The sequence below is a fragment of the Phyllobates terribilis genome, unplaced genomic scaffold (genome assembly GCF_046119375.1).
Source record: "Phyllobates terribilis strain yellow unplaced genomic scaffold, ASM4611937v1 Scaffold_7__3_contigs__length_470593459, whole genome shotgun sequence".
NCBI classification, from domain to species: domain Eukaryota; kingdom Metazoa; phylum Chordata; class Amphibia; order Anura; family Dendrobatidae; genus Phyllobates; species Phyllobates terribilis.
In genome coordinates, this window is record NW_027362767.1 from 75,993,550 (window position 1) to 76,009,745 (window position 16,196).

The window sequence follows — 16,196 nt, forward strand, 5'->3', positions numbered from 1 at the left end:
AAAAGACTCAAGCAAAAACACTCTCCGAGGTAGCAATCTCTGTAGATGACTTGTTATACAGTCACACATGGCATTGTTACAAAGATTTCATGTTCCCCTGAATGGAGCTTCCAGGAACACCCCGATAAGACACATGGGGCGGATTTTTTGTAGCTGAAATTTCTGCAACAAATCTGTCGCATGTGAATGTTAAATAGATTTATTTGAGGAATAGTTAAGAATCCCATAGTCACAATGCTAAGACAATAGGTAAATCTCTGTATTACACTGCAGCACGTACAATTTCTATAAATGTGACAGTTCACATTGTCCTGGATCTTTGCCGCCATCAAACACTCCTGGCGCCCCGACATATAGAGAAGCTGAAAACCACTTTAAAAAAAAATACAAACATATACCTATACATGTTTACAGGATAGAGTAATATGTGCTGTATAGAAGACCTGCCAAAAACATTACAAATGGGTTGTCCAGGCTTGGGATAACCATTTTCAGGCACAATATGCGGTGTGCACACTGTCAAGATTCCCCGGTATTTCCAGTGTGAGTGGTCACCTGATCACATGTATGCAATTTACATACTTTCAGTCATGTCCCGACTAGACGTGTCCAGCTTCTCTCAATTCAATTCTACGGACAGCAGCTGAGCACGACTAGTCGGCATGTGATCACAAGTATGTAAATCGCATACATGCAGTCATCTGACCAGCAATACCAGGAAATCGTGACAGTGTGCATACTGCATAGTGTCACCATTCAGAAGTCATATAGAGCCTGCAGACTTGTTTCAAGCCTGGACAACCCCTTTAACATGTTCCACTAAAAAGGGCCAGCACCAACCTCTTCCCCGGACAGACACACAGGCCACAACACTTGTTCAGTTCTGTTAGATTCTTCTCCGCCTCTCGCATATCTTTGTTGATCTGGTCCAGTCCTTCCTCCACGCGTTTCAGTTGTTCTGAAAAAAAAAAAAAAAAAATCTTACAGAATTACTGAATTATAGGAGTCGCCTGATCTGCTGTATTATGGACTCCTATACAGACAAGTGTCACAGACACTCATTTTTTCTTACTGGATTTTTTTCCCAATGCCATCTTAAACAGATGTAAAAAAAACCACAAAAACTGCAAATTACAAAGTATCTGGATTTCATAATTTAGTGTTGCAGCGATGTCGGTGCCGTGTTCGCCAGCACCCAGATGACAATGTTTTGCCATGCTAGTGCTGCAGCCAATCAGTGGCTGCCAACGGGTAGCAGTGCTCACACCTCTCACAGATATCAGAGTTGTGTGTCTGTTCTCACTTCCTCTGGAAGTCTGAATTGTCTGTAGAAGAGGAGAGTGAAGCTAGCGCTGATTGTGACATTATGTCAAGGAATCACTGCGGCCAATGTAACGTAATCCCCGGGAGAGCCAGTGCCGACACCACTGGAACGGCATCCGCACCGGAGGAGAGTATAAGCGTTATTTTACTGGGGGGAAAAATATTTAGGAGGGGGTGTCCAAGTAGTTGACATCCCCTTTAAAGTTTATGGAATACAAACTCACCGCCTTGCCCATCGAGCATCGTCAGCGTTTTCACTCCTGCATCTTGACTCTAGAACAGAGATGTTGTTATGAGCTTTTACATCCTCAGAAGTTACATTACGATCTACTAGGTATCTACTAGGTAGCGGGAACTACTTTACAAAGCTGCCTCTGCTAGCAACCTGGGCGCGAGCACAGTCCAGATCAGCGACCTTACCGCTGGTCCGAACTGTCAATCATCAGGAGCGCACCTCTCCCTGCAAAGCTGGGAGCGGTGCGCTCCTGAAGAAACAAAAGTTGAAACAACTCCTTTAAAAAGCAGAAGACATCCAAGCATTACTTTACATATAAAAGACACGCTAGTGATGTCGTAACTGGGAATTTCCACTGTAATAATCCCCTAATGTAACCGGCATATCAGGTCCAAGCCAGAGCAGCACATTACATTTACTACACTGGTGTTTTGGGTGACAGGACGCGTGAAAGACGCACATATATAGAGTTTCAGACGCTTTGATACCAACCAGAGAGAAAGAACAACTCTCATCCAAGACCCCCCTTGTCCACGTGTCCCTACTAGGGCACCCAGACATCATATAGAAGGGTCTCCCACTCCTCACCCCTCTATGAGCCAGAATGAAGAACAAATCTGTAGAAGCGACTCCTGTCCTCACATTAATGGTTGTCTGACTTCTCAAAAAGCAAGAGGGATCAGCTGCTCATTTTGGGGGGACCACACATTTAAAGTAAGACAACCCCTTTACTATGGAAACTCTGAATAAATAAGCAGGATTTTCGGACCATATGATAATGGCCCCAGGGGGTGAACATGTGAAGAGTGTAAATTGTGGGTCCCAGTAAGTAATAGGGGCCACAGCGAACAAGAAGCCGCTTTTTACCATCAGGTTGCATGTATGGACTGAGCCAATGCTGATGGTTTACAATCACTGGTGACCGGATCCACATTACTAGATCACAGAGAACAATCCTTACCTGCTCTGCAAGCGTCAGCATCCGACGAGTGCTTTCTAGAGACTGGAAAAAGAAGAAGAAAAATCATCAGATAGAGGACAGACAGCAGACGTGACCGCTCTCCGGCCTGGCCCGTTTTATGGGGTACTTTTATTTCCCATGTAATAACTGGGCTGGAGAGAAGCCGCTTTTCTTAGAACCCTGTGTAGTGCTGTTCCTCTATAATTCCGCCTGGAAATTTATAAATAAATTCATTACAGCAGCCATTTCTCCACAATAGGAATGCAGAGTATTTAAGCATTACATGGCGACCATTGATGCCAAACGCTGTTTATTGAATGCAAGTACATTTGGTGTTCAAAAGCTAATAAAGGGCTGCTAAACCTCTCACCATTGTACGGACAATGTGCAAAGTCATCATGTCCAGGCCAACGTGCCGAAGCAAGTCAATGGTGGCTCACAAAATGAGAATTATAGTCTGCAGACATCGGACTCTTACCTCGTCAGTGACCTGATTTGCCCGTAGCTGGATGTCTTCTAATGTCATATCATCATCCATGGTGACTTATATGGAAGACGAAGGACGGCTACAATTGGAAGATTCTTCTTTTAAAAGGCTGTGAAAAGAATAAATGAGCTGTGAGTAGAAGTCCGCAGCATCTTGGCAATCGCTACATAGTGGCATAGTTCTTGTGTCAGCCGGGTATTAGTAATGAACTTCAGTGTACGGCAGAGCAGAGCTGAGGTGTTGTGTACAGAGCATGGCGCAACGGGCAATGACGCAGCACGAAGAACCCAGGCTCCAAGTACAAGTCACCTCGGGACCCTCTAGAGTTTTTACAGTGACAGCAGAAAGTACAGACATATGGGCTGTCACTTGTGAATTAGCTTCTCCATAATGAATAGTGAGTGGGCAGTTTGTTACTGGCAGAACATGCTGACAAAAGGATGTTATTATTGCAGCAGTGCTCCGTCCATATACCTGCCGATCTCTAGTCTGTGTTATGCAAGAGGACGTAGACCGAAAAGAAGTATACTACACTGCTCAAAAAAAATAGAGGGAACACTCAAATAACACATCCTAGATCTGAATGATCCACCAACGTCACGTTGCACCGCAGACTGTCCAGGAGTTGGCGGATGTTTTAGTCCAGGTCTGGGAGGAGATCCCACAGGAGACCATCCGCAACCTCATCAGGATCATGCCCAGGCGTTGTAGGGAGGTCATACAGGCACGTGGAGGCCACACACAATACTGAGCCTCATTTTGACTTGTTTTAAGGACATTACATCAAAGTTGGATCAGCCTGTAGTGTGTTTTTCCACTTTAATTTTAGGGTTGACTCCAAATCGAGGCCTCCATTGGTTAATAAATTTGATTTCCATTGATGATTTTTGTGTGATTTTGTTGTCAGCACATTCAACTTTGTACAGAACAAAGTATTCAATGAGAATATTTCATTCATTCAGATCTATGGTGTGTTATTTGAGTGTTCCCTTTATTTTTTTGACCAGTGTATATGGAGAAAAGGTATTTGCACCTCTTAATCACAGACATCAGGCCTCTCATTCAGGCCCCTCACTCCCGGGGTAGAGCAGCCCCTCACCCTCACCCCAGGGTACAGGATCCAGCCCCTTGCATCCCCCCCAGGGTAGAGCAGCCCCTCACCCCCTCCCCAGGGTACAGCATCTGCCCCCCCCCCGCCATGCTGTCTGCCTTTACTACCACGTGACAGAACGGCCGGTGGTGCAGAGATCACCAATACCAGTGCGGTCGTGTAATAGAAGCCACCAGGTTAGCAAATCAGTTCCTGACATTTCTTCCCCCATCAACTGTGAGTCATATTATTGAGAAGTAGAAGTAACTGCAGCAACTCAGCCACTCAGTGAAGACCCCTTTAATGTTACAGAGCGGGGTCACCGAGAGCTGAGGAGCAGAAAAGTCACCAATGCTCGGCTGACTCCATAACTGCAGAGTCCAGACCTCCTCTTGTAGTAACATCAGCACAAATACTGCGCCTCATCTGGGATCTTCATGGAAGAGCAGCTTCATGCAGCCGTACATCACCAAGCACAATGACAAGCGTCATATGGAGTTGTGTAAAGCCGCCACCACTGGACTCTGGAGGAAACATGTTCTTTAGAGTGATGGATCACACTGGTCAATCTGCCATCTGACGGATGAACGTTACCCGCCTGCATTTTGCCAGTTTTAAAGTTTGGTGGAGGGATAATGCTATGGGGATGTTCTTCAGGGGTCGGCCTCTACCCCTTAAATCCAGTGATGGGAAATCTTAATGCTTTAGCACAAGCCGTTTTGGAGAAGGCCCTTTTCTGTTCCTCATGACTGTGCCCAGTGCACAATGTTCCTAAAGACATGGGTTGGGGGGAGTATGGTGTAGAAGAAGACCAGTCGCACAGATCCCGGACACCATCCAATATATTTGGGATGAGCTAGATGGAGATTGTGAGCCCGACCCTGTAGGTGGAGGGATTACAGTAGTTTTGGGGCCACCGGGGTAACAAGTCCGTGGGGCAGCACGGTGGCTCAGTGGTTAGCACTGCAGCCTTGCACCGCTGGGGTCCTGGGTTGAAATCCCACCTAGGACAACATCTGCAAGGAGTTTGTATGTTCTCCCTGTGTTTGTGTGGGTTTCCTCCGGGTTCTCCAGGTTTCCTCCCACACTCCAAAGACATAGTGATAGGGAATGCAGATTGTGAGCCCCAATGGGGAGAGTGATGATAATGTCTGTAAATTGTCTGAATTGTAAAGCGCTGCGGAATATGTTGGCGCTATATAAATAAAAAGATTATTATTTTGTCTTCTAGTACATGCCTCTGTTTCTCCCTAGATGTGAGATGTTTCAGGGCGCAGAGATGTTCTGCAGACAAGTGATTAGATAATAATGTACACACTCTATACGATGTCTGTGAGGTCACAGGCCTCATACATGTTATCAATAGGACGTAGAGTAAAACAGGCCACAGGCCAGGGGCTGCCCCACTAACAACTTATCCCCTAGCCATAGGCCATTATAAAATGACTTTTTTCAGGATCGTCCAACCATGTAATGTGTATGAGGGCCTCCCAACTCTTCCCTAAATAAAGGGTGCAGAAGACTTGGGCCTGCTGACACCTCTAGCAGCAGCTGATCTACCATGTGTACACATGGATTAGAGAGTGAAATTCAACAAGCCCTCCTTTTCTCATCAGAGGGGGTTCGTCAACCGCCCAAATACGTGGGATGGCCGATGTGCTAAAACTGCCATGTTTGTTCAATATTCACGGACACTTTAACACCAATTTTTTTATATAATAACTTTACTTAATAAATAATCTGACATTTCTTTGTTGAGGACACAGTCTTGTCCCAGATGTCTTCTTCCAAAAACACAGGTTGTGCCTAGCATTGGAAGTCAGCAGCATTTACGTCAATGCCAGACACAACCTTCTGACCGGTGTGGTGCTGTTTTCAGAAGAAAGCAGCCATGGTTTTCTCACTCTGGACAGCCGCTTTAAGCAGAATCGGTGTCCACCCATCGTCCACACATTGGAATGAGGACAATCAATGAGCGGTTTACATTTCACTGTTTCATGCAATTCTAAAAAAATTATCAAAACTGAAAAGTTTACTAAAGGGGAAAGTTAGGACGCTTTATCTCCTCTACTGACAAAAAGGAAACCACAACCCTTTTTTTTGCGCACATTCAATAGAAGTGGGAAAACCGGAGAGTGGAAGACCCCACATCCCAGATGCACATCCCATTTTGCAGAAATGGTTTCAGGTTCATGTGGTGCGCCAGGATGTGTAGATTTACATCAACGTCCCTGCGGGGGTCGATCTACCAGGGAAATGTTGCATTCAGTGAACCGGTTGTCGCTGCCAAGAAGAAAACTGACCTGGTGCAGCTGCAAGGCTCCTTCTGAGATGTAACGGCTTTATCAAGATCAGATTAGGAAGCAGAAGAGGATGTATGACCCTTGTGAACAAGAGCGGCACCACCCACACGTCACCATTGACCAATATATTGACACACATTTCTAAAATTACCTATTGTGTAAGTCAGGGTTTTGTGTTAAATATATTATATATATTATATATATATATATATCTATATCATACACACACTACAGACCACGAGTTTGGACACACCTTCTCATTTAAAGATTTTTCTGTATTTTCATGACTATGAAAATTGTACATTCATACTGAAGGCATCAAAACTATGAATTAACACATGTGGAATTATATACTTAACAAAAAAGTGTGAAACAACTGAAAATATGTCTTATATTCTAGGTTCTTCAAAGTGGCCACCTTTTGCTTTGATGACTGCTCTGCACACTCTTGGCATTCTCTTGCTGAGCTTCAAGAGGTAGTCACCGGAAATGGTTTTCACTTCACAGGTGTGCCCTGTCAGGTTTAATAAGTGGGATTTCTTGCCTTATAAATGGGGTTGGGACCATCAGTTGTGTTGTGCAGAAGTCAGGTGGATACACAGCTGATAGTCCTACTGAATAGACTGTTAGAATTTGTATTATGGCAAGAAAAAAGCAGCTAAGTAAAGAAAAACGAGTGGCCATCATTACTTTAAGAAATGAAGGTCCGTCAGTGTGAAAATTGGGCGAACTTTAAAGTGTCCCCAAGTGCAGTTGCAAAAACCATCAAGTGCTACAAAGAAACTGGCTCACATGAGGACCGCCCTAGGAAAGGAAGACCAAGAGTCACCTCTGCTTCTGAGGATAAGTTTATCCGAGTCACCAGCCTCAGAAATCGCAGGTTAACAGCAGCTCAGATTAGAGACCAGGTCAATGCCACATAGTGTTCTAGCAGCAGACACATCTCTACAACAACTGTTAAGAGGAGACTTTGTGCAGCAGGCCTTCATGGTAAAATAGCTGCTAGGAAACCACTGCTAAGGACAGGAAACAAGCAGAAGAGACTTGTTTGGGCTAAAGAACACAAGGAATGGACATTAGACCAGTGGAAATCTGTGCTTTGGTCTGATGAGTCCAAATTTGAGATCTTTGGTTCCAACCACCATGTCTTTGTGCAAAAAAGGTGAACGGATGGACTCTACATGCCTGGTTCCCACCGTGAAGCATGGAGGAGGAGGTGTGATGGTGTGGGGGTGCTTTGCTGATGACACTGTTGGGGATTTATTCAAAATTGAAGGCATACTGAACCAGCATGGCTACCACAGCATCTTGCAGCGGCATGCTATTCCATCCAGTTTGCGTTTAGTTGGACCATTATTTATTTTTCAACAGGACAATGACCCCAAACACACCTCCAGGCTGTGTAAGGGCTATTTGACCAAGAAGGAGAGTGATGGGGTGCTACGCCAGATGACCTGGCCTCCACAGTCACCAGACCTGAACCCAATCGAGATGGTTTGGGGTGAGCTGGACCGCAGAGTGAAGGCAAAAGGGCCAACAAGTGCTAAGCATCTCTGGGAACTCCTTCAAGATTGTTGGAAGACCATTTCCGGTGACTACCTCTTGAAGCTCATCAAGAGAATGCCAAGAGTGTGCAAAGCAGTCATCAAAGCAAAAGGTGGCTACTTTGAAGAACCTAGAATATAAGACATATTTTCAGTTGTTTCACACTTTTTTGTTAAGTATATAATTCCACATGTGTTAATTCATAGTTTTGATGCCTTCAGTGTGAATGTACAATTTTCATAGTCATGAAAATACAGAAAAATATTTAAATGAAGTGTGTCCAAACTTTTGGTCTGTACTGTACATGCAACATAAAAACTAAATACGTTAATATGTCATTTTCTGATGATCGCTTTCCTTTAAATCAACCATATATTTTTATTCCTTAAAATAGAAAATGTAATAGAAAAACATCAGGAACAAAAAAAGGGGAGGGGGGGGAATACAAAAGTGACTACAAGTTAAAAACCCATTTTAAAGAAATATAGCATACGTACATATTATTTGTAACGTGTGTGTTTTAAGATTTAAATACATGGAATGGAACACATTTTCTGCAAAAAAAAAAAAATCCTGACAACTTTTCCTCCCAAAAACTAAATAAAATAAGATGTCACAGACAGCAGATGGATGCCAAAGCTTTTTTTTTTTTCCCTTCGCTTGAATAAAAGCAGATGCCACAGTGACGCCGCACAGTAAAAATGAACACAAACCAAAAGTGGATGAAAATCAAATTTAAAAATAACAAAAACAACAAAGATCAATTTTTGTTGCATGCAAAAAAAAAAAAAGGGCAGGTGGACGGCTCCTCATACAGAAGCCTGAAAAAATTTACTAGTCTTTATGGTTAAAATCACCTGCACCATGAAAGGGGTTTCCAAACTGTCAAAATGTCACTAACAGCAGCAAATGCCTTAAAATAATAAATTATGAAATATTAGATTTCAGATTATTTATTAATATATTTGTTATATTAAAATATAATAAATTAAAAATATACTATAATAAAAAGTTACAATAACTCACCATTTAAGTCCCCACCCCTCCCAGTCCAACTCCAACGCTCCAGTGATGATGGGCTGTATGTGGGTAAGTGACCGCTGCAGCCAATTTATGCTTTCAGCAGTGATGAATGCACAGAGGACATGAAACTGCGTCACCGCTGGAGGACAATACAATGGATGGAGACCAGAAGAGTGGCAGCACTGGCTCTGCGGGGGTTTTAATTGGCAATTTATTTTTTTATTGCATTTGGAAAGTTTTAAAAATAAATAAAATCCTTGAACAAGTGAGAGATTGCTGGTATTAGTGTTTGCTCATGGTGGATGAGCACATACGTTCCATTACTCTTCTACCTTCTGTAAACTGTCTATATACACAATTCAGGAAGTGGCGGAGGAGGAGGAGGTCACGTGTCACAGCTGGAGGTGCAGCTTTATAGAAGTCAGGAGGAGAGGCTTTATGTCACATCTGCAGGTAATAAGACGAGTATACAACCAGCAGGATCCGACTGCTGTGAGATGATATCACAGCTACGTGGACATCACCGATGCTCCCACACTGTATAAACAGCACTATCTGTAACTCATTATCTGTGGAAATCAGAGAGAAAAATAAAACTCTAAATTCTACAATTGTGAAATCTCCAACTAGAAATGTAGCAGCATCTTTCCTGTACAAGACAATGAAAACTTTTTAAATTGTTTAGTATGTTTCTCGTTCTGGAATCTCATGATGTGCTGATATTGAAGAAAGCTCACAGCGAAATGAACTGTACCCCACATTACCCATATACTCCCCGCCACTAGAGGACTATATACCACTTGGGATCGTCTCAGGCCGCTCCACTCGGATGACATTTTTCTTGGAGCTCTCATCATCCTAAAGAGGATACAGGCATCACTGGGGGCAGATTTTGCCACTGAAAACCAAAAGCCGGTCCCAAAATAATATGCGAAGTAGAACTTCATAAGACTCAATACACACAAGCAACGTGATCCAATGCCAGGAGGCGATCCAGAGGGAAAGATGGATGCATCTCCTCTGCACGTGGGAATCAAGCCTTGTGCTCAATTCAAACATACAGTTTTTAATGCAATTTTTATTTTAGCAAGAGTTAAAAGTGGATTCATAAGGAATAGGAAAAATAAATATTACTCTTTGCTAAAAAAACAACCCCAAAAAAAAAAACAACCAAATATTCTGCTGATCTGACAGCTATAATGGAGCTTTGGCGACCAGCGATCTGCAGAGGTCCGCTCTGACAGTATAGCAGGACCACTCCCTTCTGTGACCGATCTGTCATCTCCGGCTGGAGGGCAAAAACGTCATCACATAACCAAATACTCAGAGCTATAGGAGTAAGCCAATAGAAGCAGCTACACCCAGGTCCTGGACAGTCACCATAATCAAAGTTTCTGAAGCTTAATGCAAAATATGCACCAGGGTCCCAAATATGTACTATATACAATAGCGGTGGAGGCACCCTGGGCCCCTGAGCAAGGCCTGTGTGCCGCTGTGACCTCTGCACCCACCATAGGTAAACCCCTGATAAGCCTGCTGATAATAAGTACTTCCAATAATTAGGGGAGATCGATATCACAGACTAAAGGCCCACAGATATTAGGCGATTGTTCTGAAGGCAGTCAGACCCCAATCTCTACCGACTAGCCCGTAACTAGGAACTCTGGGCCTGGCCGAGGGCTCCTGTGCTCTTTATGAGGGCGAATTGTCTGGCAAAATTTAACATGCCAGATCCTTCTCTCTCCCGACATCATCTGTTAGTGGAGAGACGAAATGCCCCTGTACACATCAGTCGGCCATCAGTGGGTTTGAATGACTTTAATGTGCATGGGGACCTGAAGATTTTAAGCTGCTGTACATAGTGAAGCCATCCCATAGTAAGGGAAATGCACTATGAACATGGATAAAAAAACCTCAGTTCTTTCACAATTTTGTGGCTGAGCCTACAAGGACGTGATGTGGAGAACGCAAATGGCTCATTGATCCCACAAGTGTCTAGATTGCCCCAGAATGTGGATGAAGCCCATAAAAGAGGCAAAGGGTCTGCAGGTGATGTACCTGCAGACATGTAGGATTATAGTAGGATGTGTTTCCTCTTGAAAAGGACAATACCGTAGTCCCCCAATAATAAGGACAACACTTCACTCTAGACCTGGAGATGTAAGGGGTGATCATTACGCAGAGCTGTAATTAGCAGTGTCACCATGCAGCCTTCTCCATAGACCTTGGTATCGGAGCACAAGAGAACAATACTTTACCACGGAGAGCTAAGCTCGCTAAATTATTCAACTGAAACGCCATATAATACAGCTTGGAACGTCAGGGCATTAATGGGAACAGGTCAGCAGGATTTTGGCCCTAAAGTCACCACCAATCTGTTATCCAGGACAGTGACAGGTTCACTATGAGCTTTAATCAGTACAATTAGACAGAAAAAAGAATAAAACCTAAGAAAAACAAAATGAGCAAATACCCTGCAGTAAATAAATAGCAATGGTGCATGAAAATAACACAGGGTACTTGGTTAACATTATTTTGATCACGAAAATGTAAAGGCCATCCCACCGCGTCACAGTGACCCTATTCAGGACGGTTCTAACCTCTAGTAGTAAAGCAAACAGGGTCGCCTTGACGCGGTGGGATGGCTTTTACATGTTTCTTATCAAAATAATGTCAGCTAAGTACCCTATCTATCTATATAATTGTCTTATCCTGTCTGTCTGTGTCTGTCTGTCTGTGTCTGTCTGTCTAGGAAATCTCGCGTCGCTGATTGGTCCGGCCGCGGCCAATCAGTGACGCGGCATTTCACAAAAAGCTGGCGGCCGTTAGCGGCTGATCTGCCGCACGGAGGTGAGCGGCGATGAAGCCGGCTGCTCGCAGCATACGTCCCCCGACCGGAGGCGCCGCTGACCCCCATGCGGCTACTGTCGGGAGATCAGCGGCTACGGCCGCTTATCTCCGGACGGTAAAAGTGACGCCCCTCCCCTCCTCTACTCTCTCCTCCCCTCTCCTCCTGTCCCTCCCCACACTCGCTCAGGACCCCGGCGCCATACTTACCCCTCCCCGTGCCTGCACAGCAGCTCCTGTGTCTTCCGCTGCTGCTGTGTGACGTGTCAGGTCAGAGGGCGCGGTGACGTCTTTACACCGCGCTCTCTCCTGACCGGTCACAGTGCACAGCGGGAACATGCGGGCTAAGCTGGAGTCCAGAGGAGCAGCTGACAAGTAAGGCGAGTATTGGATTTTTTTTTTTTTTTTTTTTTTATTGTATGGGGCCATAGGGTATTAAATGGTGGGGTGGGGAAGTGTGATATCGTGGAGGGGCCATTATAAGGGAAGGGGGATGTGACATCCTCCATGGGGCACTATGGGGGCGATGTGACATCCTGCATGGGGTATTATATAGGGGGGATGTGACATCCTGCATGGGGAATTATAAGGGAGGGGGGGGGGGGGGGTGTCACATCCAGCATGGGGCATTATAACGGACGGGGGATGTGACATCCTGCATGGCGCATTATATGGGGGGGGGTGTCACATCCTGCATGGGGCATATTCTAGAATACCCGATGCGTTAGAATCGGGCAACCATCTAGTGTTATTTATATGCACTATTGCCATTTATTTACTGCAGGGTATTTGCTCATTTTGCTTTCAGCTTAGGTTTTGTCTGTTTAGTGGCCAGTGTGAACATGCACCTACACGCTGCATGCACAACAACTTATATTCCAGTTCATCTTAAGGTTTTTATGAAGGAGAATAAGTTTAACTGATGTATTGGAAGGCAAGTAAAGTCACAATGGTGGGAACACTCTCCTGAACACCGAAGCTGGCTAGATTGATGTCCTACAGATCAGACAAGTCACATCAAGAAACAGGGGCCTGAAAACATCCCTGAACGGCACCTATCAAAATTCTACTTATGCCTGTGTAACCCAGGTCTCTGGTAGGGTCTAAGGGGGTTACTATTGTCAGGCCCAAATCGGTTATATCAATTCTCGGGCACTGTGTGCTTGTGTCATGGTGGAGCAACAGCCGGCTCCCTCACACCACTTAAGATTCCAGAGTTGGAATTGACCGAAGCATCAATTAATGGCGTGTTCACACACAGCAAACATGCAGCAGATTTCTCACTTTTGATTTGTTACCAGCATATACACTGCTCAAAAAAATAAAGGGAACACTTAAATAACAGAATACAACTTCACGTAAATCAAACTTCTGTGAAATCAAACTGTCCACTTATGAAGCAACACTGATTGACAATCAATTTCACATGCTGTTGTGCAAATGGAATAGACAATAGATGGATATTATTGGCAATTATCAAGACACCCTCAATAAAGGAGTGGTTCTGCAGGTGGGGACCACACACCACATCTCAGTACCAATGCTTTCTGGCTGATGTTTTGGTCACTTTTGAATGTTGGTTGTGCTTTCACACTCGTGGTAGCATGAGATGGACTCTACAACCCACAGAAGTTGCTCAGGTAGTGCAGCTCATCTAGGATGGCACATCAATGCGAGCTGTGGCAAGAAGGTTTGCTGTGTCTGTCAGCGTAGTGTCCAGAGGCTGGAGGCGCTACCAGGAGACAGGCCAGTACACCAGGAGACGTGAAGGGGGCCGTAGGAGGGCAACGACCCAGCAGCAGGACCGCTACCTCTGCCTTTGTGCAAGGAGGAACAGGAGGAGCACTGCCAGAGCCCTGCAAAATGACCTCCAGCAGGCCACAAATGTGCATGTGTCTGCACAAACGGTTAGAAACCAACTCCATGAGGGTGGTATGAAGGCCCGACATCCACAGATGGGGGTTGTGCTCACAACCCAACACCGTGCAGGACGCTTGGCATTTGCCACAGAACACCAGGATTGGCAAAGTCGCCACTGGCGCCCTGTGCTCTTCACAGATGAAAGCAGGTTCACACTGAGCACATGTGACAGACGTTAGAGTCTGGAGACGCCGTGGAGAGCGATCTGCTGCCTGCAACATCCTTCAGCATGACCAGTTTGGCAGTGGGTCAGTAATGGTGTGGGGTGGCATTTCTTTGGAGGGCCGCACAGCCCTCCATGTGCTCGCCAGAGGTAGCCTGACTGCCATTAGGTACCGAGATGAGATCCTCAGACCCCTTGTGAGACCATATGCTGTTGTGGTTGGCCCTGGGTTCCTCCTAATACAGGACAATGCCAGACCTCATGTGGCTGGAGTGTGTCAGCAGTTCCTGCAAGATGAAGGCATTGAAGCTATGGACTGGCCCGCCCGTTCCCCAGACCTGAATCCGATTGAGCACATCTGGGACATCATGTCTCGCTCCATCCACCAACATCACGTTGCACCACAGACTGTCCAGGAGTTGGCGGATGCTTTAGTCCTGGTCTGGGAGGAGATCCCACAGGAGACCATCCGTAACCTCATCAGGAGCATGCCCAGGCGTTGTAGGGAGGTCATACAGGCACGTGGAGGCCACACACAATACTGAGCCTCATTTTGACTTGTTTTAAGGACATTACATCAAAGTTGGATCAGCCTGTAGTGTGTTTTTCCACTTTAATTTTGGGGGTGACTCCAAATCCAGGCCTCCATTGGTTAATAAATGTGATTTCCATTGATGATTTTTGTGTGATTTTGTTGTCAGCACTTTCAACTTTGTACAGAACAAAGTATTCAATGAGAATATTTCATTCATTCAGATCTAGGATGTGTTATTTGAGTGTTCCCTTTATTTTTTTGAGCAGTGTATATGGAGGAAAGGCATTTGCACCTCTTAATCACGGACATCAGGCCTCTCATTCAGGCCCCTCACTCCCGGGGTACAGCATCCGGCCACTCACCCCATCCCCTTTATTTTTTTGAGCAGGGTATTACAGAAAATGCTTACTATTTTACCAAATCTAATCCACACACCATATTAATTTATGCTAAGAATAGGGTGGAATCTGCTGCAAAGCCACATTTCCAAAGCTGAAAATATGCAGCCAAAAATTGGGATGAACATACTCTAAGGTTATGTTCACACATGTTTTTTCAGTGGTATTTTTCTGCAGCAAAACCTGATCTCTTGCCAGGAGGTTGTTCAGGATTTTTGTTGCTTTTTTGCTTCGCTTTTGGTACGCTTTTTTCACTGTCCTTTTGTCTTTGTTATGCATGTACATAAAGTTCACTGAAAAAAAAAAAAAAAAAAAAATCTCATTCTGGTTTAGGCATAAAAAAAACGCTGAAAACTTGACATCTGCGCTTTTGCAGCGTTTTTTTCACCACCCATTACTTCCAATGGGTGAAAAAACACTGAAAGAAGTGACATGCTCTATTCTGCAAAAAAAACATGCAAAGCACAAAATCCTGAACAAAAAAAAAACCCATGATGTGTGCATGAGATTTCTGTAATCTCAGACTTTGCTGGTACTGTAAAACGCAGCTGGAAATTTGCAGAAAAAAAACCCACGATGTGTGAACACAGCCTAAGGCTCATTTGCACATTTAGTGCATTTTTGATGCTGCAGATTTTCTGCACCAATTAGCTAATGCAGGTTACCTGGGTTTTTGAGTGCTTTTTTTGTTCACATGTATTTTTATTGTTTTTTTTTTTTGTGGTTTTTTTTTTTACAGCTGCATTATGTCATGTTCTGAACAAACCTACTTTGTTTTGGACATTTCATGTTACTTAGCTTTGATAAAACTCCATCAGTTGGTAGTTGTGTGCAGAGTATATGCATTTTTTATCTACATTTTCCTAATCTCATACAAGTCTTTTGGGAAAATCCACTAAGAAAAGGCATCTTACCACAAGGCAATTGACACGTTGCAGATCTCAAAATTGCACCGCAAGTCAATTTACGAAGAATTAATAAAAAAATTTAAAAAAAACAGTAGGAAAAGAGATTTTTAGAAATCCCATACACTTTGCTGAAACTGTAAAACGCTGCATTTTTGCTCACACAAAAGGTGACAAATAAAAAAAAAAGAAGAAGACAAACACACCAAATATTCATTGTGGGAACTCCCTTGCAGACAAATCTCAGTCCGGTCCTGATTCTGGCTGCAAGGGAGAAGACAACAGACAAATACACCCCATAAAACACTAAGGGCCCTGTCACACTAAGTGAAAGACGAGTAAATAAATACAAGAGTACAAAACAATACAACAGACAGATACATCAATAATACATAGCAGTGCAAGTGCACAGCCACCAAAATATAGAGGATCCCTAAAAAAGAAAAAGTTGTGAAGGCCAT

At 44.2% G+C, this 16,196-nt stretch overlaps 1 protein-coding gene across 2 annotated transcripts in view; it reads right to left on the reverse strand.

Moving 5' to 3' along the window:
• Positions 1-16,196, reverse strand: part of SNAP23 (synaptosome associated protein 23) — a 34,913-nt gene that overhangs the window by 11,587 nt on the left and 7,130 nt on the right. The window contains exons 1-5 of one of the 2 annotated variants that reach the window (XM_073638806.1): positions 8,971-9,196; positions 2,998-3,115; positions 2,520-2,561; positions 1,548-1,596; positions 841-958 (exon numbers count right to left, since the gene is read on the reverse strand). In XM_073638806.1, coding sequence (XP_073494907.1) covers positions 841-958; positions 1,548-1,596; positions 2,520-2,561; positions 2,998-3,057 — 269 coding nt within the window. In that variant the 5' untranslated portion in view covers positions 3,058-3,115; positions 8,971-9,196. Of the gene's footprint in view, positions 1-840; positions 959-1,547; positions 1,597-2,519; positions 2,562-2,997; positions 3,116-8,970; positions 9,197-16,196 lie in introns of those variants that run through there. The other variant, XM_073638804.1, reaches the window with a different exon arrangement.